The sequence below is a fragment of the Panicum hallii genome, chromosome 8 (assembly GCF_002211085.1).
Source record: "Panicum hallii strain FIL2 chromosome 8, PHallii_v3.1, whole genome shotgun sequence".
Lineage (NCBI taxonomy): Eukaryota > Viridiplantae > Streptophyta > Magnoliopsida > Poales > Poaceae > Panicum > Panicum hallii.
The window spans coordinates 815,320-839,557 of record NC_038049.1 but is presented as its reverse complement, the minus strand read 5'-3'; the positions used below and the strand labels follow the sequence as shown (position 1 = coordinate 839,557).

The 24,238-nt window shown below is 46.7% G+C and overlaps 6 protein-coding genes across 6 annotated transcripts; 5 read left to right on the top strand and 1 right to left on the bottom strand.

Annotated features, from left to right (window-relative positions):
• Nucleotides 1–237: 237 nt before the first annotated feature.
• Nucleotides 238–2,514, bottom strand: LOC112903297 (bifunctional bis(5'-adenosyl)-triphosphatase/adenylylsulfatase FHIT-like). The gene is made up of 4 exons (XM_025972536.1): nucleotides 2,193–2,514; nucleotides 1,068–1,214; nucleotides 693–791; nucleotides 238–606 (listed from the first exon to the last, which is right to left on the bottom strand). Exons 1-4 carry the CDS (start codon nucleotides 2,448–2,450, stop codon nucleotides 490–492), a joined length of 621 nt encoding a protein of 206 aa, XP_025828321.1. The 5' UTR covers nucleotides 2,451–2,514; the 3' UTR covers nucleotides 238–489.
• A 2,290-nt stretch (nucleotides 2,515–4,804) lies between these two features.
• On the top strand, nucleotides 4,805–5,885 carry LOC112903049 (protein LURP-one-related 8-like). Its single transcript, XM_025972256.1, has one exon. It carries the CDS (start codon nucleotides 4,933–4,935, stop codon nucleotides 5,572–5,574), a length of 642 nt encoding a protein of 213 aa, XP_025828041.1. The 5' UTR covers nucleotides 4,805–4,932; the 3' UTR covers nucleotides 5,575–5,885.
• Nucleotides 5,886–8,016: 2,131 nt separating this feature from the next.
• LOC112902997 (protein LURP-one-related 8-like) lies at nucleotides 8,017–9,315 on the top strand. The gene has a single exon (XM_025972203.1). It carries the CDS (start codon nucleotides 8,034–8,036, stop codon nucleotides 8,961–8,963), a length of 930 nt encoding a protein of 309 aa, XP_025827988.1. The 5' UTR covers nucleotides 8,017–8,033; the 3' UTR covers nucleotides 8,964–9,315.
• A 5,366-nt stretch (nucleotides 9,316–14,681) lies between these two features.
• Nucleotides 14,682–18,178, top strand: LOC112903192 (translation initiation factor IF-2-like). The gene is made up of 4 exons (XM_025972410.1): nucleotides 14,682–15,782; nucleotides 16,713–16,928; nucleotides 17,022–17,113; nucleotides 17,226–18,178. The coding sequence occupies exons 1-4, from the start codon at nucleotides 14,682–14,684 to the stop codon at nucleotides 17,938–17,940; spliced, it is 2,124 nt and encodes a 707-aa protein (XP_025828195.1). The 3' UTR covers nucleotides 17,941–18,178.
• An 861-nt stretch (nucleotides 18,179–19,039) lies between these two features.
• On the top strand, nucleotides 19,040–22,523 carry LOC112903500 (cyclin-dependent kinase B1-1). Its single transcript, XM_025972767.1, has 7 exons — nucleotides 19,040–19,555; nucleotides 20,434–20,495; nucleotides 20,585–20,696; nucleotides 20,802–20,895; nucleotides 21,204–21,273; nucleotides 21,645–21,783; nucleotides 22,201–22,523. The coding sequence occupies exons 1-7, from the start codon at nucleotides 19,199–19,201 to the stop codon at nucleotides 22,291–22,293; spliced, it is 927 nt and encodes a 308-aa protein (XP_025828552.1). The 5' UTR covers nucleotides 19,040–19,198; the 3' UTR covers nucleotides 22,294–22,523.
• Nucleotides 22,524–22,904: 381 nt separating this feature from the next.
• On the top strand, nucleotides 22,905–24,194 carry LOC112903501. The gene has a single exon (XM_025972768.1). The coding sequence runs from the start codon at nucleotides 23,027–23,029 to the stop codon at nucleotides 23,687–23,689; it is 663 nt and encodes a 220-aa protein (XP_025828553.1). The 5' UTR covers nucleotides 22,905–23,026; the 3' UTR covers nucleotides 23,690–24,194.
• The last annotated feature ends 44 nt before the right edge of the window (nucleotides 24,195–24,238 follow it).

Below are 24,238 nucleotides of genomic sequence, written 5' to 3'. Positions count from 1 at the left end.
TAGGGTTTGAGGTTCAGAAAATGATTTAGCCAAAGTAACAAATGACCATAGTATTTTTTGTACGCTACATGTGATTTGTGCATGAGTCATAGCCTACTACCAATCACTAATGGCTGCCTAAATTTGATAACTGAAAATGGTTAAATTGTACATCCTCTCTTACAGAGTTACGGTTTCATAAAGAGAAAATTTGCAGTAAAGATATACTTCATCCAGCAAACAGCTGACGCTCTGTAGTACATCAAAACTAGTTTCTAATCTAGAGAGTTTGCCCGTAAGAACGCAATCCTTACAAGAGATGACTATTTCTCCATAGTACATAACATATCACATTAGCATCATTCTAGTTCACACCACTGAACACCAGTCCAACACCATATCAGTTAAATGATATCTGGATTGCAACAATGGAGAACAAGAAGCAGCAAGGCTTATTTATAGCAAACATTCAGCTCAACTTTGAAACTAACCACTATACTAGAGTTAATTCTAGGAGAAAAGAGCACGGTACTCATTGGCCTCATGAGCCATTTCTTCCATGCTTCTATCTTTCCTCTCAATGTCCAGGTCAAGCTTGTCCTTCAATTCTTTCTCTTTCACATCAATCTATTATACCAAGGGAAAGGGTAAGCTTTATTTGATCAGGTGTCATAATAAAATAACCAGATGTGGACATCTATTATGCCACGTACCGCATCATATATTTCATCATTTTTCTCGAAATCCCCTTTCTTCCTCGGGATGACATGAATGTGGACATGTGGAACTGTTTGGCCAGCTTCAGGACCATCCTGATAAGTAATATCACTTGTTAACAAGCAACTTCATGTTAGTCATTCAAAGAATATAACAAGTAAGAAGCCCATAACAAGCTAATCAAAGGTACGATTAGTAAAAGAGCACATGACATGGTATAAATATAAATGATATTGTCCACAATGTTCATCATTCTCACATTTTAGACATCCAAATAGGACACTACTTTCGTATTGCATAAATAAATTTGGGCTATCGAGTAGTGGAAGGATGAGCTCACTACAACAATAAAATTGAAGCATATATCACACCTGAATAGCAAAGGTAAGTGAAGATGCTTTATGATACTGCTCAAGACGTGCACCAACTTCCTTTGCAGTAACCCATAAGTCACTTGTCTCATCAGAACTTAGATCAGCAAATCTTTTGACTTCACGCTTGGGGCACACAAGAACATGTATGTATTGTCAAGGGAAAAAAGTGATGCATATAGAATAACACAATATTCGCAATATGTGATGCATCAAACTTCAAGTCAAATAAAACTTGTGTGTGATGTGATCCTCTAGAACAACTGAAAAACAGGTGTAAAAAGAAGAGAACCAATGCAGAGGTTTCACAGAAACTTCCACTGCTCAGTTTATTTTATATAGTCATATTTGTTTGTGGGTGCTCTTCATGAACCTTACTGGAGTACCAGCAATCCATTAATTAGTTGCCCGCAGAGAAAAAGGCAGCACCGGAATGTGAGTGCAGAGGCATGTGAGTGGTAAAAACTGCCAGACTGCCCAAAAATTAGCTTCCAAGAAAGTGTTGTACCAGCTTTACTGAAATAAAAGGATATGACCTGCATAAGAAAGGTTTACATGGTTAAGAAAAATCTGCAGAACACTAACTGATAAAAATGGATGCAATGTGGTAGTTTCCTTTACAAAGCCTAATTGCAATGCCCATGACAAGCTCTAGTCACTAGTGTAAGGTTTCATTCATCAGGAGAACAATCTAGAATGTAACTGCAATGGCTTGTTTGGTAGGCAGGGATTAGATCAAGTAGCAAGAAATTGCAGGGAACTTAGTTCAAATTCCCAGCCAAGCAGAAGGCATTGGCCATAATTCCTTAATGTACACTGATGCCTGGTTGAATTTATTAATTATTATCAGGAGAGAAATGGTTCGCAGTAAAAAAAAATATTTATTTAGCATTTGGAAGTCAGTGTTGATCAATGTAACTTTCATCAGCCACATTTGCGCAAGAAAGCTGAAGTTTTTCCCCCCTTTCTCCTGCGAGTCGCGATGGTTACTGTTCTAGCACCGACAAACTAAAAATGATTGCTACGGCGTAGGGACTAGTGAGCAGATGCCGGAGCGTGGCGGCGGGTACAGCAACCAAGCAAAAGCATCGGCAAAGGCGAAGTGAAAAGAGAACGGGGAAAAATACCTGGGAGGAGGGGGCGGAGGTTGACCATGGCGTAGGAGAGGGGCGTGGCGTGGAAGACCTCCCTAGCGTCGATCTTGTAGGGGCCGAACTTGTAGGGCGCCTCCATCCCCGGCGGCGGCAGCGGGAGCGAGGAGGAGGAAGAGGAGAAGACGGCGCGCGGGTGCGGCAGGCCGCGGAGGAAGCGAGGAGGCGGAGCGAGTGGGAGTGGGAGGGCGGCACGCGAGCGCAGCGCAGAGAAAGAGAAACCCCCGAGCATCTGTCGGAGGATGTCATGTCACGGGCGCGGCGGACGGAGCAGAGGGAGACTGCCGGAGAGGAAAGAAAGGTTGTGGCTTTGTGGTGGGCTTCGAAGAGGACTGGGGCTCCATGTTACAGGCCCATTTGCGCGCTTAGGTTTGGGGCCTTTTACATCCTGGGCCTGCAGCGCCTAATTCGCCATGTAAACTTGCGGCCCAAATATAAAACATTGGCAGACCAGACCAAAAAAAAGCGATGCTACGATGCATGCAAGCAAGCTCAAAAGTGATGAGCAGACTGCGACAAAGAAGGTGGACGAAGGAACCAGATTGACTTTGTGGTCGCAGCAAAGTCAATTTGGCTAAGGTAGGAGTATGCATGGTCATTCATCATGATGCGACATGCATCCACTAATGAGTGGAGGCATGCATACTCTAGTTAGATCGAATCGTCTGTGCAACGTTTGTCCTCACCTCACACACTCGCATGCAAGAAAGGCAAGCTGCATGCTGTAAGAGCATATATAAGGTGCATGATTTGGTCAAACAAAGTAGAGAGTATTATGCCATGGAAGTGTACAACAGGCCGGTCAGGATCCACGTCAACATCCAGCAGCACTTGATCGATCAGGAACAGATCGAGCCGGCTGCGGTAAAAAGAAAAAAGAAAAAGAAAAAGATGATCTAGCTAGGGGGGAAAAAAAGGTTTTTCTATTCCTGCTGGATAGATCAATTGTTGACTCGTGCATTTCCCCCGGCCCTTTGGTGAGCGCACTCATCATAGTTCATTTGCAAAGCAAAACTGGTAGCGGTATGTGTACCTGCCTGTCTCTCCTCCACTGTTTCAGCAAGTGCTAGCTAGCTTAGCCAATTGTCTTCAGTCAGGTGGAACAGGCTTCAGAAGAAACTGAGATGGTCAATTTTGAAGGATGGATGGATTTCGTGCCATAATATAATAATAATGAAGCATGCATGCATGTTCGATCAAATATTAATTGGAATGTCATGCATGCATGCGAGCAGAAGCACGCAGAACACAGTATTGCATTATTGTCGTATATATTCAGAATAAAAAAAACACAATATAGATGTATTCTACTTCATCCGTTCTAAATTATAGATCGTTTTGATATTTCTGGACGCATAAATTTTTCCCATGTAACGTATATCTAAATACATAGCGAAAGCTGATATATTTAGAGAAACTAAAATAGCCTATAATTTGGAACGGAAGGAGCGGCGACGATCTATACTGGTCTGCCGATACTGGTCTGCCGGTGCACTGATAGTTGACTGCATGTACCGAGAGATCGAATGGATCGAAAATAAATATATAAAGATGGAGCAGAATCTCGGCAGGATATATATAAATATATATATCTCTGCTTGGAAATGTGTAGCTACCCCAGCCCACGGTTTCCTGCAAGCTGACCGTAGCTGCTATCCAGTGATGGATCCGCTCCCGGGCTCGACTCACCACCCATGCATGCATCTATTCAAGTATCCTTGAACAGCACCATATACTACTCAAGTATCTGATGAATCGAATTACTAACTTGCACGGCCCTCTGATTATATTCGTTTGCTCAAACATTCTTTACAAGCACTCGATAACATTCTTTTGCTGAGATGAACAGTTGATCATGGAACGGATCTAAAAGATGATGACAAATACACGAACGTTAACAGTTGCAGCTTTGTGAGTTTTTTGTACCCCTGAGGGTGATGCTGGACCGTGGCACACTCGCATGCCTTTCGCCTAACATCTAGCGTAAGTCTATAGTACATGATCGAACCTAACAAGCCACGACGCATGCGATCACAATCACAAAAGGGCAAAGGTATATGCGGGACGGTACAAGCAGCTCATTTGACGACGTCATGTTGTTGATTTGGAGGGCAACAACTTTGTGTGTTCTCCACATCATTTCGCCTATTTCAAAGCTTCCTTTTGCTTGCTTTAATATTTGCCGACCATTTTGTCTTGTCAACGGAGAATAGCTTTGCGTTGCATCTTCGGTGTTGGGGGCGGCGAAGAATAAGTTCCTCCACCGAAATGCATGCTGCATGGCTAGCTAGCTATGATTCCTGCACCAGGACTATACGCCTAATCTCGTCCAGGAAAACCAGCCGGCTGGGAGAGAGATGAACAGAGAAAGATATTCGATCAGCACATGCAGCAGCAGCAGCTTGACAAGTTTGCTCCCTAGCTCCATGCGCTGAGCAGGGGACCGGAGCCGCATGCAGAGCAGGGAGCCCACATGCGATGCAATCCTTGGCCTGCGTCGTCAGCTAGCTCATTGCTCGCCGCCCGTCTCCTCCGCCCACTCACCCAGCACCCCCCACCCGGTATAAATTCCCCACGCCTGCTGCCGACTCCAATCAATTCAACCCCAAGCTCCCAGCGCAGCACCAAACCTACTTCCCTCTTGCTCCATCTGTACCAAGACCAAAACAGAGAAACCACCTCGTCTCAGCTCAGAAACAAGCAGAGGAGGAGCCATGGCCAGGGTGCACCCCAACGCCATCGCGCCGGAGCCCGCTGCAACCACCACCACCAGCCGTGCGGCCGAGGAAGAGCCGCCGCCGGCGCTGCTGACGGTGTGGCGCAAGTCGCTCCTCTTCAACTGCGACGGCTTCACCGTCTTCGACGCCAAGGGCAACCTCGCCTTCCGCGTCGACTGCTACGCCTCCGCCCGCCGCCGCGCCGAGGTGGTGCTCATGGACGTCGCGGGCAAGCCGCTCCTCACCGTCCGCCGCAAGAGGCTCAGCCTAACAGACCACTGGGTCATCTACGACGGCGACGGCACAGCCAGGCCGCTGCTCTCCGTCCGCCGCCACGTCAGCCTCCGATCGTCCAGCAAGACGCTGGCGCACGTCACGCCCCTGGGCTCTGCTGCTGCCTCCGCCGCGGAGTACGTGGTGGAGGGGTCGTACGGGCGGCGGGCCTGCGCGGTGCGCGACGCGCGCGGGGACGCGGTGGCCGAGGTGCGCCGGAAGGAGTCGGTGGGCGACGACGTGTTCCGGCTGGTTGCGGACCCGCGCCTGGGCGAGCCGCTGGCCATGGGGCTCGTCATCGCGCTGGACGAGATGTTCCGCGGAGGATCGGCGCGGTCGCTGCTGCGCAGGACCTGGTCGGCGTAGTAAGGAGTAGGCAGTTCATGCCAAGGTAGGGTTGGCCAACATGCCAGGGCCAAATACCGGCCAATTCTCTATCTGACACGTACTGTACAGTAGAGACCCAATTGCTAGCGGCAGGCAGCAGAGTTTTTGCGTGCTGGCTGCATCAGAGAGCGAGAGGTCTAGCTACCTACCTAGTGTCAGTGTGTGTGTGCGCGCGCGCGCGCCGCATCAGAGTTATTCAGCATATGAATGCGGTGCCCAAGCGTTTGTAGCTCTTGTCTGAAAACAAATTGTAAAATTGATGCAATAGACACAGCAAAACATGAATCGATCGATGGGTTGACTAGATTTGTTTTTGGCTTCTATCAAAAATGACTCAAAAGTAGATCGATATGAATTGAAGAAGGTGATCGAAAGAAAGGAGCAACAAGAACAGTGCTTTTGAACGGGCGGAGACGAAGTACAAATCTGTATTGTTGAATTGACATCTCTCAGTCAAAGGAGACTCGATCCGGAGATTGGTAGCTAGGCTGAAATTAAAAGTTCATTTTCAGGCTATTGGAGTAGGGCACCTCTGCAGCTCCAGTGAAGGAGAGATAGTCATCGTGGTATTAAGGGTGTGTTCGTTTCACCCCTCTAAAACCCGAAACATCTAAACTTTAGAGGTCCGGCACCGAACAGCCCTCTAATTCGGCCTCTAATAAGACTGCGATTCTTTAGAGTGAGGGAACACTCTAAAATTTTTAGAGGGCTCTAATCGGAAACGAACGCACCCTAAGTTTGTGTTAGTGGATGCTGCGTGGGTTTTCCATTTGACGCTAGCTAGCTAGCTAGTAACCTAAGCTAGGTAGGTAGCTTGGATTTTTTATATGAAAAATGGTGATACGACGATGCGCCATGCATGCACATCGATCTATCTTTTGGGCGCACTAGCTACATACTTGAACTGCATGGGATTACTTTGTCAAACAGATCATTAAAGTACTACTCCAACTGGTAAGCTAGCTGCGCAAATCAATACGATACTAAATAAAAGGAGGAAGCTAACAAGTGCGCATTATCAAGAGTCAACAGGTGCTGTGCAACCATCACACCAACCCGTTATAATTTTAGATCATTGGTGCAACTTTTATTATATACAGCAGGTGCCTCTAGATAGAGAGGGTTTTATTTCTGTTCATGGATGAATTGAGTTTACATTGACTCATGCATGCCACCTCTCATGTGGTGCCGGGCGCTCTGGATTGCACTCCTGTCGTTTGCAACGCAATGGAAGAGCGAGGATGATGGGTGGATTCAGAGATGTCACTTTCTTGCATGCATGCGTCCAACATCTAGAGTGGCCACATGGCAAGAGCTAGCTTGGTTTGTTTGGATGCATGCATGGTGCGCTGCTGCTGCTGTAGGAGTGTACAGTAGGATGTACTAGTTTGTCGCGGTCATCTGATGACATCTGTGTGTGTTGTGAAGAACTAGAAGGGGCTCTGTACTTGCTAGCTGGTGGTTTGGATATGCTCTGGATCGCCTGTCCCCTCCCCTGCTAAGTTTACATGTGGCGTGGTGCCTGTCCATTGCTTGTCCCATCTAGGATCGGAGTATACTACGTTACATGGGCCGCCTGATGCATCGATCTGCACCAGAGGAAGCTTGCTTCTAGCACTAGTTTCAAATATCTCAGCCATAGTATGCAACCTGACCTGATTATGGGCCTGTTTGTTTGGTCTTATAAATTATACTATCCAGCTTATTTGGTAGCTTATATAATCTAGCTTATTTTTTCTGGATTAAATAAGCTGAGTCTTGCTGTTTGTTTGCGTAGCTTATTTGGGCCCAGCTTATTTGTCCTAGACGTGTAAAGACAACAATGCTCTTAGGTACTGGACTTATTCATTTGCTTACTATTTTCACAACATTAGCAGTTTTAAATCACCACCACGCGTGGGGAGGGGAGGAGGGAGCGAGCCAGAGAGAGGGGCGCGTGGGGAGCCAGCCAGGGAGAGGGCGCGTGGGGAGGGGAGGAGGGAGTGGGCTGGTGGGATCCAATGGCAATTGCGGGTAATTTGCTCCTCTTTGCCATGGGTAGTGGGTCTTTTGGTAGAAATAAGTTGAAATAAGCTCCACTTGACTAGCTTATGAGATTATGGTGTTTTTGACTCTAGATTATATAATCTGAGCAAATAAGCTGCCTGTTTGTTTGCTTTACAGATTATTTAAGTTGGTTTGTATAATCTACGGCTTATTTAAGCTCAAACAAACAGGCCCTATGTGCAGCCATAGTGTGTGTGTGTGTGTTTGGGGTAGCAAATAAAGGCATGGCATGGGAGTGCAGAAGCAGGACGCGTGCGTTTGTCTTTGTTGACCGGTAGCTTTGGAGGCGACCAATGACTCTAGTCGCTAGGACATTCTTCGTTATCTCCAAGCTCCCCCTTTTTTCTGCCGCCCATTTTCTGCATGCATGTTCAATACTGTGAGGAAAGTGGATGAATGGGTCGGCGTACTACGTGTGGTGTGCGTGGGCGGCGAGGAATGTAAAGGGCAGCGTGCGAGGTCAGCCGTCCGGTCACTTGACGCTTGGACATGGCAGCCACCCAGAGCCGAGCGCCGTCTCGTCTCCTCTGCAACCGCCCACGACGCACCCACCACACCAGGATGATCGATCCTCTATAAAGTCCCCACCCCCACGCCTCCTCACAACTCCTCCCTCTTCCACCTCGGCACCTCCAATCCAATCGAATCCAATCCAATCCAATCCAATCGATCCGGCAAGACAAACAATGGCCAAGGTGCACCCCAACGCCGCCGACCCAGAGCGTCGGCCGCCCCAGGATGATCAGGAGGAGCCGCCCACGGTTCTCACCGTGTGGCGCAAGTCCCTCCTCTTCAACTGCCACGGCTTCACCGTCTTCGACGCCAGGGGCGACCTAGCCTTCCGCGTCGACTGCTACGCCGCCTCCCGCCGCCGCGCCGAGGTCGTCCTCATGGACGTCGCGGGGAAGCCGCTCCTCACCGTCCGCCGCAAGAGGCTCAGCCTGACAGACCACTGGGTCATCTACGACGGCGACGGCACAGCCAGGCCGCTCCTCGCCGTCCGCCGCCACGTCACCCTCCGGTCATCCAGCAAGGCGGTGGCTCACGTCACGCCCCACGCCTCTGCCGCTGCTGCCTTCGCCGCGGAGTACGTGGTGGAGGGCTCGTACGGGCGGCGGGCCTGCGCCGTGCGCGACGCGCGCGGGGACGCGGTGGCGGAGGTGCGCCGGAAGGATTCGGTGGGCGACGACGTGTTCCGGCTGGTGGTGGACCCGCGCCTGGGCGCGCCGCTCGCCATGGGGCTCGTCATCGCGCTGGACGAGATGTTCGGCGCCGGCCGTGGCTCGGCGTGGTCCCTGCTGCGAAGGACATGGTCGGTGTAGCAGCCACGCCGCTGCCATTCTGCCAAAGGACAACCACATGTACAGTACAGATCTCTCTAGGCTCTACGGAGTACCACAGAGATCCCGGAGGCTCACTCACTCAGGCCCCAGCCACAGCTGTGAGCGGCAGCCGTGTTTTAGCAAGCAGGCTCTGCGATCTGCCTACCGTGGCTCACCCATAATACAGTATCTGATGATCATCCAACCAATGAGTTATCAGCCCCAGGCGCAGCAGCTGCCTAATTTTGTCTGTTGTACAAACACACCATCTCCTTAAAAAATTCTTATTTTTTTTTGGTTATCGTAGTGATCTTCCTCCAGGATTTATGTTTTGAGCTTCAGTTTGATGATTGACCTTTTTTAAATTCAGGGTTGATACTCTGCGCTTGTCTTGTCTGCTTTATTTGCATCATACCCAAACCAATCTCTATTCTCTACTGCAATGCGTCTCTGTTGTGATATATGCAGTACAGTATGTTCAATTCAACTCAACATGCATGGTACTAGTAGCAGGAAAAAACAAGACATTTGCCGGTCTTATTATCTCATGGCCTATTAAGGGAACAGAAAGCACCCCGGCCTGTGCCAGCAGCCTAGCCACTCACTCGTAGTGTTGAGTCGTCTCTGTCAATGTGCCTCAGCCAATCATATATAGAGACACGTTTTGATCGCCTCTGTGTTTTGGTTCATTCAACAAGGAGATTGGCAATGAGGAATGCGTGCAGATTGCTCCATGCTGCATGGTCCAACTCTCAGTTCCGCGTCTACTATTATTATGTTATGTGTGGCCATTTTCCTAATCTTCAGTGGTAGTGTATGTATTGGTCACATTAATTCAGAGTGCGAGCAATCAGATCAGATCAGATCAGATCAGATGCTAGCCAGCTAGCTATCTGGGTTTAGGAGCAGAGCAGAAAGCAACGACACACCTCGATCTACCTTGCTTCGCCTAACCAAACAACTGACAGGCAGGGCCGGCCGTGGGAAGATGATGTAACGAAAATTGTTGCATCTCTCAACTATTTTACCGAATAAATGCATTTAAAATAGTTCCATCCTCGCAAGCAATTTGTGATGCTTGCTGCTTTAGGAGGGAGGGAGGCCGTCATTAACATCGTGCAAGCAATTATAGATGGCTAAACATGTAGCCCAGCATGATATGGTATGGACACGCCCAAGCACAGCACGATTAGGCACGATTAGGCACGATATGATTAGGCACGGATAGCTAATCGTGTTGTGCCGTGCTGCCACGCCGTGCCGGCGCCGCAGCCAGGCATAGCACGATGCACAGGTAGTCGTGCCGTGCCGGTATGATGGCACGGTCAGCCCACCGTGGCCGTGCCGACCCTAGCCCGTTGCTGGGCGGCGGTGCAGGCGGTGGCAGCCACGCCGCTGCCATTCTGCCAAAGGACACCCACATGTACAGACCTCTCTAGTCTCTACATAGTAACAGGAGTACACAGAGATACCGGAGGCTGTGAGCGGCAGCTGAGTTTTAGCAAGCAGGCTCTGCCTCTGCCTGACGTGGCTCAGCAACAATACAGTATATCTGATGATCATCCGACCAAGAGTCACCAGCCGCGCAGGTGCAGGTAGCTAGCTTTTTCTGGTGTACAAACACACCATCTTCTTAAAAAATTCTTTTCTTTTTTGGTTGCCGTAGTGTTCTTCCTCCAGGATTAATGTTTTGAACTTCAGTTTGCTGATTGAACTTTAAAATTCAGAGTTCATACTCTGAACTTGTCCTGTCTGCTTTATTTGCAATATACTCAAACCAATCTCTACTGCAATGCGTCTCTAGTGTGATATACTACTATGCAGTATGTTCAATTCAACTCAACATATGGTACTAGTAGCAGGAAAAAACAAAACATTTGCCGGTCTTATTATCTCTTGGCCTAGAACAGAAGCACCCCGGCCTGTGGCAGCCTAGCCACTCGTGTTGAGCCGTCTCTGTCAGTCTGCCCCAGCCAATAATCATGGAGCCACGTTTTAATGCCTCTGTGTTTTGGTTCATTCAAGAAGGAGATTGGCAATGAGGAATGTGTGCAGATTGCTCCATGCTGCATGGTCCAACTCTCTGTTCCGCCGTCTACTAAATGTGTGGCCATTTTCCTAATCTTCAGTGGTAGTGTTACTATTATTGGTCACATTAAATTCAGAGTGCGAACAGCACTCAGATCAGATGCTAGCTAGCTATCTGGGTTTATGAGGAGAGCAGAAAGCAACACACCTCTACCTTGCTTCGCCTAACCAAACAACTGACAGACAGACAGGTTACAGACAGAGACCGCCGGCCCCTGCTGCTACAGACATGGCGGTTTACAATCAATTGTACTGTGATTCCCGGTCACAGACTGGCGCGCGACGACTAATGGAATGTGCTGTGCTGATCTCTCAAGCGATCTCTCTTACCTGCTTCGGCGAGGTACTAGCCAAGTCTCATTTGGCAAAAGAAATACGAGGATTACTTGAGTGATGTTGACCCTACTAGGAGTAGTTTCTTTGCTCGATAATTCAGCCAGGTACGTTGTCACGTTCAGGTGGTGAACTTAATTTTGCACTTTTTTTCTAGCCGAAATGCATGGGACAAGTTTTCCAGGAAAGTCTGCGCTTTTATTGACTAACATAACATTCTCCTGCACGCATGTCCTTGTATTCATCATGACTAATTGACTACTAGTAGTAGAAGCAAGAATGCAGCTTCATGCGCATCAAGAAGTCGTGGAATGTGTGTCATGCCATGCGTAGTGTAGCTAGCCAGCCCAGCTAGGAGCATTATCCAGTCGTGCAATTGTTTGGCTGGAAATGAATTCATGCATCCATTGTTTTGCTGACACCCGCTGTGTCATTCTTTTCATGCATCCATACAATTTCGAGATGTCATCTTGAGATTAGACCAGCTTCTTCCTAGCAGTAAAATCCGAAAAATCACCTTTTTTGTTGTTTTCGGATCTCCGTTCTTTTTTTTAAAAAAAGTAATAAACCGGATCTCCGTTCTGTTGGTTCATTTTCTTTGTCGCTGAGCCTGCAGGTTGTCATTTTCATGTGCCAGGTGGTTCTGTTGGTGCAGAATCTCTCTGCTTAATTATACAGTCTCATATTTTTCTATTTGTACTAGGTTGTTGTGATGTACAGAATCCAAAAGCAAACCTCTTATTTTCTGCATGCATGTTTGATTTATTTGTGCAAGCAGTCAACGTCATGCAGGACAGGCAGAGACCTGTATGTCGTAGTGCTACGGACCTTTTCTTCAAATTTCTCTGCTAACACATTCGTCCGTCGAGAGTCATTCGCAGGCGCTACTGTTGACTATTTTGCACTTTTTTTTTCTGACTGGCCCAAAAATTGGAGGAAAATCTCGTTACACCAGCTAGCTGCTGGCTGAAATGCACGTATGATCAGAGGTAGCACGACAGCAGCTGAGAATTTATTTGTGTGCCAAGAGCCTAAGACTCATGTTTTATGTTTTTCCTATCAAATTTAGGATTCTAAGATATGATAACAAATGAGCTCCATCAATGTCATGCGCCTACCAGCTAACCGCTTCCTATATGTGTACAATTATTTTTGCTGAATGAAGTATCATAAGTTCGTTCAAAGATTTTTAGGCATTTAATTTGTTATCCTTTAAAGACTCTTATTTAGTGTTGTACTTGGATGTTGGATACTTTTTATTAGATTATAGAAAGTTCCGGCCTCTCCTATGTTGGATACTTGAGCATTTTTTAAGCTAGGGGATAGCCATGAGTTCGTTCAAAGGTTTTTAGCCATTTAATATGTTATCCTTTAAGACTCTTATTTAGCATTGTACCAAAGGATGTTGGATGCTGGATACTTGAGCATGTTTTAGAACAACTCGCCGATTCTCATGCGAACGCTATAAGTAGAAATGTAGAGTTTGAAGCACACAAAGCTTACCCACAATGGGCAGCATGAAACTTGAGCTCATGGTCCTTGTTGGTGTGGTTCTTATCATGTTTACATCACATAAAGCTTGGGGTGAGCAGGATTGTTACGCGGATAAAAGTACTATCATGAGGGTATGCATAAACAGCATCAAAATTAGTGGGGACATCTGACGTGGCCTGTATATGCCGTGTACTTTGGCCATCGGATGAACGTGTCGTTAGCGCGGCTAAACTTATTCGCCTTGCAAGTGATTGTGGCCAGGCGTTGTCTGTCTCTAATGCCATGCTATATATGAATTATTTCTATAAAGCCTCATTGTGTAATGTTAACAGTCCAAGCAGTATGATATGGATTATGTTTCTGATCAGGTTTGGCCGTGGAAACACAACTGCCGCCATAAAGCCGTGTTCATGAGAATTCAGGAAGACAGGTAGCCTGATGAAGAATAAATATGTTCTTGGTAGAGCTCCATATTTTGTATGAAGTGAAGGCAATTTAACGAATATATCATTTTGGATGAAGTGATCTATCTAGTTATATATATACATCCATAAAATATATGAAATGATATGATCGAGTAGTAGTATTTTTGCATTGACCTTAAGAGGCACCCAACTGCAAGACAGATGGTCATGCACAGATCGAGATTAATGTGTTTAATATCTTACTATTACTAATTGGAGGTTTTTTTTATGCCTTCACGTGAAACCAGTGGACATTTAAAAAAAATAGAGAAATTCTCATTAAAAACAGAAACATGTGGCAATCAATCCGACAACTCTAATCATAATACCCATTGGATCTGTTATTTTTTCTTATAACTTACCTACCTCTACCATTATGAAAAAAGGCTAAAACAGCCCCCTAAACATGTATTTAAATTATCAACCTCTGCCACTGTAAAAATTAATCTAAAGTAACCCCCTAATTGTCCCGCAAATTATCCATATATACCATTATAAAACTAATATCAAATACCCCCTAAGTTTATAATAAATTATCTAATTATATTATTATTAAAAGTTAAAGTAACTCCTAAATCTGAATCTAAGTTAAATAATTATAACAAAATCTTAAAAGTGCACCAATATAAAATTCTAAATTACTATATCTATCGTTATCAATATATTATTTATATTATTGCTTATATAAAAATACTATCCGTGGTGTGTGTTATGTATGGGGGAAGATATAAGAATACCAATACCAATATTATTAATAACTAAACATATTACAACTAGATAATGAGGACTATGTATCTTTAAAATATTGTATGTTAGAATATATAATAGATGAAAGAGAGGATGTGATAGCTAATTATAATTATTAGGTATAATTTTTATTTTTATATTAATTCTAATTAGCCCGTGCGGGATCACGAGTTGATAGGCTAGTATTACCAATTTGTATGGTCATCAAGAGATCCAATTCTATTATTGTTGATTCAGTAACACAAGACCGGCCCATTAGATTCCCTTTTGAAGAATACACGAAAGTTACAAAAGAGGCCGAAATGTATTCGGCCACTGAAAAAGGTTGAAACTGGGGAGGCCTCTTAAGGCCCATTAGGCAGCATGGCCCAACGAGAATGGTACACCAACTGATATGTGGACCCCACCTGCTCCTACTTGAAGTGAGACGCCAACGACCCGCGGGCCGTTCGAAATTTGAAACCGCCCTCCCATTCTCTTCTCTCTCTTCGCTACCCTCCAACGTCTCTCTCTCTCGCTCCTCACGTCAGTCGCGCAGGCCACCACGCCCCCAAATCTCTCCCCACTCCGATCCAGGAGCAGACCAGCAGCCATGGCGACGCTCACGCCGGGGGTGCTGCTCAAGCTCCTGCAGTCCATGCACACCGACGAGCGCGTCGCCGGCGAGCACCGCTCCCCGGTGCTCCAGGTCACCGCCGTCGTCCCGGCCCTCACCGCCTCCACCTCCGACTCCCTCCTCGTCCCCTCCAACGGCTTCCTCCTCAACCTCTCCGACGGCCTCCACTCCACCTACGTCCAGCTGCCCCCCGCCGACGCCGACGCGCTCCTCCTCGCCGCGCGCCCGCACCTCGTCGGACACCTCGTCCACCTCGACCGCCTCCGATTCGCGCGCCCCGTACCCCGCGCTGTCGGCCTCCGCGTCGTCCCGTCCTCCCGTGCCCTCCCCTGCGTCGGCACCCCGGAGCCGCTCGTCGCACGCCCCGCCGCCTGCGCCCGCGGATACGTCATCCAGCCCGCCGCGTCGCCATCCGACGCCGCGCCGCCGCTCATGCCGTCATCCGGTTCTGAAACCAGTGATGCCGTCAAAAGGACGGTCCTTGGGCCCAAGAACGCCGTTGCCGAGCCCGCGCCGCCGCCGGCCGGCTCGGCCGTCAAGCGGCGGTTCTCGTCCCCGGCGCCATCCAAGCAGCGAGATCCGTCGCCCTCCGTGAAAGCCGCCTCACGGGCGCCATCTCCATCGATGAAGGGTGCATCCCGGGCCTCCTCGCCCGCGGTGAGGGGCACGCCCAGGGCGACGTCGCCGGCGCCGTCCAAGTGCGCCGTGCCCAGCCTCGTTGCGGCCAAGGAGGAGAACCGCCGGGCGGCCAGGGAGCCGGCGATTGTCGTCCCATCAAGGTACCGGCAACCTTCACCGGCGGGAGGGAGAAGGGGAGCGGCGTCTCCGGCTGTCGGTGGGAGGCGGACGTCCCTGTCCCCTAGTTCGCGGCGGCTATCCGGGGAAGGGACTGCCAAGAAGAAGGTTGGAGTACTGGTGGCTGGGATCTCCAAGATGACAGATTTGGGAAATGGGTCGGCCATGAAGCCCGGGAGAAAGAGCTGGGATGATCCAACAATGTTCCTTGCAGCCGCAGCTGCAGGTTCTGTGATGAAATCCAGGGCCAAGGTTCACAAAGATACCATCCTCAGGACTCAGGTCTGGATCCTGTTACTACTTTGTCTTAAATTTGGAACATTGTGCTTGCTAGTTTGTTTCCTGGCCTAATTGCTGCCAATAGTACTAGTGTCATTTTTTCTGAATATAAGCATGGGGACGGATACTTCATTTGAGAACTCAAGGAGTAAAACTTTATTACTGCCTGCATCGTGACTAGAATATGTAGTAAAAGAATTAATTTCTGAACTTTAGTTGAGACCAAGTTAAATTGAAACTGAGCTTGAACTCGAAGGTGTAAGGTACACGTATCGCTATGCACATCAGAGATCTTGCAAGGCACATTCAGATGGGATTAGAAATGGATGGCTGCGAAATGCATACAAGGGAAAATCCGGAGTATGAATTGACCATTTGACCATGAACAGCCCAATTCATACTCAGATGAGGTTAGAAATAGATAACTGCCCTCATATGAGGGAACTGTCCCCAGTGCTGGTCATAATATCGAATACCCGATATAGTTCATTTAAATGGATTCGGATAGATAGTTGACAAAAACATAAAATTGGTAAAAAGTTACAGTAAACATAATACTTGATTAGTACGATCATAACTCTGGTAAACTGTAATCCTTTTTGTGAACTGTTCCGGGTAACGCTTTGTTGTTTGCAAATATGGCAACAAGATTTGTAATCATAGCACCATGAAAGAAAAAACTCCAAGGACATGGTGCTATGATTACAAATTACAATAAGCTTGAAATTTCGAACATATTGATAAATGCATCTACAATGGTGAGGTAATGTTTACTCCAAGCACATTGTGTATCAATCATTTTGCCGTTCAGAGCTGGCATCTGTCTGAATATAATTCTGAGTAACTAGAAAGTTGCATACCTGTTCAGAGTACACTAGAAAGTTGTATTTATACCTACGCAGTAAGCATTTTTATCTGCCTCTGTATCAACAGGAAGCAATGTCAAGACGATTGAGTGATGCTACAACAGAGCAATACAGTACTGATGATTCCTCTGTTGATGAGCGGCCAAAGCCTCGTAAGAAGATAGACTCTGATTCAGTAAAGGCGAAAACCGTAGTTCCAAAAATTAAACTTCATGATCCTAAATGGACTGATGGCAGCATTCAATTGGATGCACTTTCTGATAAACTCTCAAAAATTGGAAGGGTAAGCACTATCCACTCTAGTTTGTCAGCTAATTGTCTCCCTTTGTTGTTCTTGACTTGAGTCTCTAACATAATTTCTTTACTGAATTTGCAGGAAGCTATTGAACGTAGAGATGCAGCAGCAACTGTTGCTGCTAGTGCTCTGCAAGAGGCGATGCTCACTGAATCAGTCGTCAGGAACCTAAGGTATTGAAAGCTATCTTTTTTCCAAATCTGACAATCTGAAGATAAAACCTATGTATTGTATTCATTTGAAAGTGATGTGGTTAATTATATCATATTGATTGTTTGTCTACAGCAAGTTCTCTGAAATTTGCTCGTCATCAAAGACCTCCAATCCACTCCCTACAGTCGATATTTTCCTTGCTGTCTATGAAGATACTCTCAAGTGGAAGACAATTGCTGAGTCTATGGTGACAATTGAGGCTGACGAAGCATTCTTGGAGAAATCATCTCATGATTGGGTTCATGCTGCTTTAGCCACTGATCTTGAAGTCCTCAAGCTACTGAATGGTGCCACTGAATCCTTCTCTCGGATGCAGAGCACAAATAGGCCAAAGGCGCCTTCAGTGGAACCACCAAGGACAAGCCTGTCTAGGAAGCAGTCACTTGGAGCTTCTGCAAAGGCCCAGCCTAAGGTCTCACCGAGCTCTCCAGCGAGCTCCACATGGAACAACACTGAGAGCATGTATGAGACAGTTGAGCTTTCTAAGATCTTGTGGCGCGAGATGCATATGTGGTTCCTGAAATTTGTGGATGAGGCACTGGATGTGGGCTTCCACTTGTTTGAAGACCAGAATATGGCAAGTAAGGGAAAGCACAGCAGCCACATAACTGTGGTTCTTTCACAATTCAAGAAGATCAGTGACTGGTTGGATGGAGTTGGAAAGATTGCCGAGGAGGAGAAAACAAAGGAGAAGATTGAGTGCTTGAAGCGCAAGATTTATGGGTTTGTCATTAGCCACATGGGATCTGCGTTTGAGAGCTCTGTCTCAGTTTCATCTAGGAGTTGAGGGATGCTTCATGCTCTGAAGCTGACTTCGATTGCCATTTTTTTCTTTGGATTAAGGTTATCCAATTCAACAGTGAAGTGGTGTGGGCTACAATTGTAGTATTGGTGTGTCTTTTATTTTATTTTTTTAATTTATGACTCAAGGTCTGTGAATATGCATTGTTTTGTGGTTATGATCTTCAAATGACTTGTATTTATCAGTTATGAAGATAATGATACCATTACCTTTTCATGGTTAAGTTTGCATTTCGTGTGACTTGGCCACTGGTCAGTAAGTAGTGAGTGACCGGTAAGATAGGATCCTTTTGTTTAGCAATATAGTACATTGTTTGTAACTATCATTTGCATATGACAAGTTTTATGCACACTCGCTTGTACCTACTCTCACTATCAGTATACCACCGTGTGTATATCCACGTACTCATTTATCATTCTGAGTATATTCATGAACTAATTCTAAGATACTTCAAAGGGGATTTGTATGCAAAATTTCAAAAGCATCCTTACTTTTTAAATATACCATGATTATACATTAATACTAGTATATAAAAATAAGTATATCCATATACTCCATGTATGGTCATTAAGTATATACCATTACAGATGGTCTAGTATGATCACATACATCTCGTACGTACCTTTCGTTAGGTCAGATACGCCCTACATCATGAGATACGTACGTAAAAGTAGCTAAAAACGCGTATAGAATGAATTTTTTCTCTCTCTATATACACTCGTACCTTTCTGAGAGCACTACTAAAAGATGCTTAGGCGCATTTTGTAAAAACTACGGCCTGAAAACCAAAATCACCGCTAGACTTGATCACTTTGAATTGAAGTGAGTACTCGGTGGATCGCTTGATCTCTCATAGGTGGTGGATTTGAATAATGAGGAAACAATAGCAGGAAAATCAACGCTCTATAACAAAGGCTGCAAGCCCTTTTTAAGAAAAACAAATGTTTCTTAAAGATGAGGAAAAGAAATGTTTAGGAACTTGTAGTGTCGATCAGTGCTTAACCACCATCATCAGCCAGTCGAAAGCTCCGGCTAGATTTGGGCTGCTGAGTGGGCCCGAGCAGAGAGCCGCCTGCATCTTCCCGTTCAGTTTCCCACCCGCTCCCCTTCTTCCTTCCTTCCTCCCATTCCCATCGTTTCCGTTTCCCTCTCTCCCCAATTTCAAAATCCACCTCCCCTACTAGGGTTTGCCTTTTGCGGCGCGGCGCAGCCCCCTTCTTCTCGCGATCCAAGGGGCAAGGCCATGGAGATCAACATCGTGGACAAGTACGAGAAGCTGGAGAAGGTCGGGGAGGGCACCTACGGCAAGGTGTACAAGGCGCAGGACAAGGCCACGGGCCAGCTGGTGGCGCTCAAGAAGACCCGCCTCGAGATGGACGAGGAGGGCATCCCGCCCACCGCGCTCCGCGAGATCTCCCTCCTCAACCTCCTCTCCCACTCCATCTACGTCGTCCGCCTCCTCGCCGTCGAGCAGGCCGCCAAGAACGGCAAGCCCATCCTCTACCTCGTCTTCGAGTTCCTCGACACCGACCTCAAGAAGTACCTCGACGTCTACCGCAGGGGGCCCAACCCCAGGCCGCTACCCCCGCACCTCGTCAAGGTAACCAACCGACGATACTCACCCATCTGAATTCTGATCACTTCTTCTTTTTCATCTAGTACTTGTACTGTTATTGAAAAAAAATGCTCAATTCAACTCCATCAACTGCAAAAATGACACCTTGTCTACTGATTCTCCAGTCGACCTGAAAAGACTAATGCAGAACTAAGTTACCTGTGCATTACAGACAGTACCAATCCTGATCAGACTGAAAAAAAACGACGACCTCTATACTGATTCTCCAATTGATCACTTTGTGATTAGATCATATTAGCATGCACATTACGAATGCTATTTTCAGGTTCTGACAAAAGGTGCAATCCTAACAGGAGGACTGTAAAACGAAAACAATGGGCCATATAAATGTCGATCAAATGTAAAAATCAAAGCACTTAACTGTGAAATTAAATGGGGATATTGCGTCTTTAAGTTGTTCTGATTCTGCACTGATTATGCTGTTAACGATTGGAAACAGACATATACTGATTATGTTTTGCAGTAAGTTGTACAGATGACGTGACAGTCTGTGTTTAAAATTTCCCAAATTTATGCTAAGAAAGTTAGGTTTTGGAAGCAATTATTAGTGATGTTTATTGATATTTGTGAGGACCCAGATTGGTCCCCACTCCCCTTCATTGGCATTATGTGCTTGCAATTCAAGCAAAAAGTTCTCACAGAACATATTTTGACTAGTGAGGCATTTTCTTGGATTAGTCTTGATAACAATATAGCATTCTGTGGAAGCTTCATTTCCTTGACTACTACTTGTTTATATTTTATAATCTGTAGTCAATTCATGATCATTAGAATACCAAGTTTAGAAGTTCACTCTCCTTTGGTTTCTTTTGGACTAATGTACTTTCTTTACTTCCTTCTAGAATTTTTTGTTTCAGTTATGCAAAGGAGTTGCTCACTGCCATGGTCATGGTGTCCTTCATCGGTTGGATTTCTCATCTGATTTATGTTGCTGAACTCATCAGTCAAGCACAACATTCCATTTCGTTAATGTTATTCATGCTCAATTTGTAGGGATTTAAAGCCTCAAAACCTGCTGGTTGACAAGGAGAAGGGGATACTGAAGATTGCAGATCTTGGGCTTGGTAGAGCTTTCACTGTGCCAATGAAAAGCTATACCCATGAGGTACTGGCAGTTGTATGATCCAACACAACTTTAACATTTAAAGTTTTTTTAAAAAAATTTCTTAGCAGATCCAGTAAACCTTTGCTTATTCTGTATTTTGTGTAGATTGTGACACTTTGGTATAGAGCTCCTGAAGTTTTGCTTGGAGCAACACATTACTCAACTGGTGTTGATATGTGGTCTGTTGGATGTATCTTTGGTATGCCTGTTCTCCTTTTGAGTCTTGATGCCCAAGTACCTTGTCTTGTACTGAATAATTGATGCATTCTATGTACAATGTTTGGGTAAAAAATGCAGTAACCAATGCCCTTGTACAAGGAACTTAATACTGCCCCAGAATCCACATTGTCCACATCATCTTTGAATTTATGGCCAACCACATAGCATATTGTGCTTACACTTAAAATTTTGACCTTGCTCTTAATTAAGAGATGATGTATTTAAAGGGTTTCACATTTATACTGAAAACTTTTACCCCACTGTGATGTTCATAACTTTTTAATGCAGCTGAAATGGTCAGAAGACAAGCTCTTTTTCCCGGTGACTCTGAGTTGCAACAGTTGCTTCACATTTTCAGGTCTTTTTTCCCCCCTTCTTCTTTCAGACGGTTGTGCTATAATATGTGTAGTACCTTGTTTAGTTGCTAGGATAGTGTCGTTCTGTTAATCCTGAAGTTATTGTTCTATTATCAAGTTGATCGGATGCTGGCACTTAGCATTTGGTGCAAGAGTGGTATTAAATGAGTTCTTGCTTGGCATAATCTGAATATGTTACTATATGTCATAATAGTTTGATTTTCATTACTCGTCTCTGTTAGACACTACTATTAGTCTTGATTGTTTCAACTCCCAAGGAATAGCCAGTTATGCACATATAAAATCTCAGTCTGGATTTCTTCTATCAATTTATATTGTACTATGGATTTACTGAAATCTGCTTCTGGAAAAGGTTGTTGGGAACACCTACTGAGGAGCAATGGCCTGGAGTGAGTGGTTTGAGGGATTGGCACGAGTTTCCACAGTGGAAGCCCCAGAGTTTGGCCCGTGCTGTCCCAACGCTGGAACCTGAGGGCATCGACCTGCTATCAGTAAGTTATCTGTACTTGGAAGTGTTATTCCACCTACTTAAGAGACCTTTCTTCAGTTATCTAACCTGAAGTTGATCCATTTCTTTTCTCGCACTTGAAATTTGTCTATCGTCTCTGCATATTTTCTTTTGGTGTCTTACCCCTGTATGTAACATTGTAACCTGACGTATAGTTGAGTGCATTTATTCTGAACATGCTACATTTCAGTTTATTGGTCGCGTTTGTCACCGACAACATTGGCTAAATTTTCACTTGAGAGCTAGATCAGTATCTTATTATGCCCCAAAAAAGAAAAGTGCTCTTATGGCTTTATTAGGATGCTTCACGATTCCCATGGAACAGGAAACTGAGTAGTCTTCTCCCCACCCGCAAAAAGAAAGGAATTGTGCTGATGGTTTTGTGATTGACGTTTTGCAGAAAATGCTTCAGCTTGATCCTGCAAACAGGATATCAGCCATCGCCGCGATGGACCATCCCTACTTCAACAGCCTTGACAAGTCCCAGTTCTAGTCCTTGCTTGTACGTTGCGCTTCGGAAGATGAAGCGAGCGTTCCGATGGAGCTATGAATCGCACTTGCCATCTAGGCAACTGGTTCCTACATATTACTGAGTGTAAAATCGGCGTGATTACTGTTGTGTATGACTGAATGAACTATATGATTTCCAGGTTGTATGCTGGAGGCACCATGTTTTTACTGCAGTTTGAATAAAATCTTCTTATGGAAAAGGTGGTTGTGGATTGGAGCATGGAAGCAATGGATTGGACACGGGAGTGAGTGTCTTGAGGTCCATACACTGGGACGCGAATGAATTGACCTGCTAGTAAATTATTCGTATTACGCCTCACAGTTAGCTTTGATGGGGCATGCTTTACTTGGATGTGGACGAGCGTGGAAGCAGTTACGTGCTGGATGGGGACATGCAACGGAACCCAAGGACTTTTATCAAATACAGGTTTGCTGTTCTTGGAGGCGAGCTTGGTTGCGTCGACACGTCAGCATGAGTATTGACTGCTGCCGTGTTGGTTTGGTTTGGTTTGCAGCAGCTGTCTCGCTCGCGACGCCATGGAAAGAAAACCAAGAGAAACCAACGCAACCTCCTCTCGTCTCGTCGTCAACGAATCCAACTCCAATCACCCGCCAACCGCCCTCCTCTCTCCTCATTAACTCCCTCCCTCTCTTTTAGTATTGATCTGCTTCCCTCCCTCCCTCCCTGCCTATTTGACTCCAATCCATCTATCCCCATGGCCTCCTCCGCCGCCGGCATCCTCCCCACGCACACCGCCCCCTCCTCAACCTCCTCCAAGCCCCCACCCACCAAGGACCCTCGCCGCCGGAGCTGCCTCTGCGTCTGCCTCCTCGTCACCCTCGCCGTCCTGCTCGCGCTCGCCATCACCCTCCTGGTCCTCTTCCTCACCGTCCTCAAGGTCCGGAACCCCACCACCCGCCTCGTCTCCACGCGCCTGGCGGGGGTCGCCCCGCGCCTCACCTTCCCGGCCATGTCCGTCCAGCTCAACGTCACGCTGCTGCTCACCGTGGCCGTGCACAACCCGAACCCGGCCTCCTTCGCCTACGACACCGGGGGCCACACCGACCTGACCTACCGCGGCGCGCACGTGGGAGACGCCGAGATCGACCCGGGCCTCATCCCCAGCAAGGGCGACGGCGAGGTCAAGCTGGCGCTCACGGTGCAGGCGGACCGGCTCGCGGCCGACCTGGCGCAGCTGGTGGCGGACGTGGAGAGCGGGTCGGTGGCCATGGAGGCCAGCACCAGGATCCCCGGGAGGGTCACCATCCTGGGTATCTTCAAGAGGCACGCCGTGGCATACTCCGACTGCAGCTTCGTCTTCGGCGTCGCGGAGATGGCGGTGCGCAGCCAGCAGTGCCACGACAGAACCAAGCTATGATGATCCATCCGTCGTGGGAAGGAAGCATCTGGTTGCCTGCTTGAGATCTGCCCGTGACTCCCGGTGTGGTGCGGGTTCACGTCACGTCACGTCACGTGTTGGGGTTGGTTTGCGGGTCGTGCTTGCCCGTCGCCGTCGGCAGCGCCCACGCAGCCCTCTCATGGCGTCGCCTCGGCATCATACTCTTCGTCTCATCACCACGTTAGAGAGATAGATGTATCCGTATGTATGATTCTGGGTTTGATCATTGCTTGCTTGGGTACATAAACGCAATAGGTTGAATGGATGGATGTGCAGGTGCTTGCGCTTTTTGTTTAGACTACTTTTTATATTACGCTTTGGTGACCCCGGCCCTTTTTCTTTTTCACAACCTTTTCTTTTCTAGTATACTGGTGTCGCGTTTTCATCGCAACTACAGGCCTATCTTTTAGGAGAGTTGTGGCTTTAGGAAAACATAAATAAACTTTATGTAAAAATCTGAATGGAACTTTGCTTAGAGATGAGATGATGGTGATATTCTTATTCCTAGCTTCATACCTGACCTATACA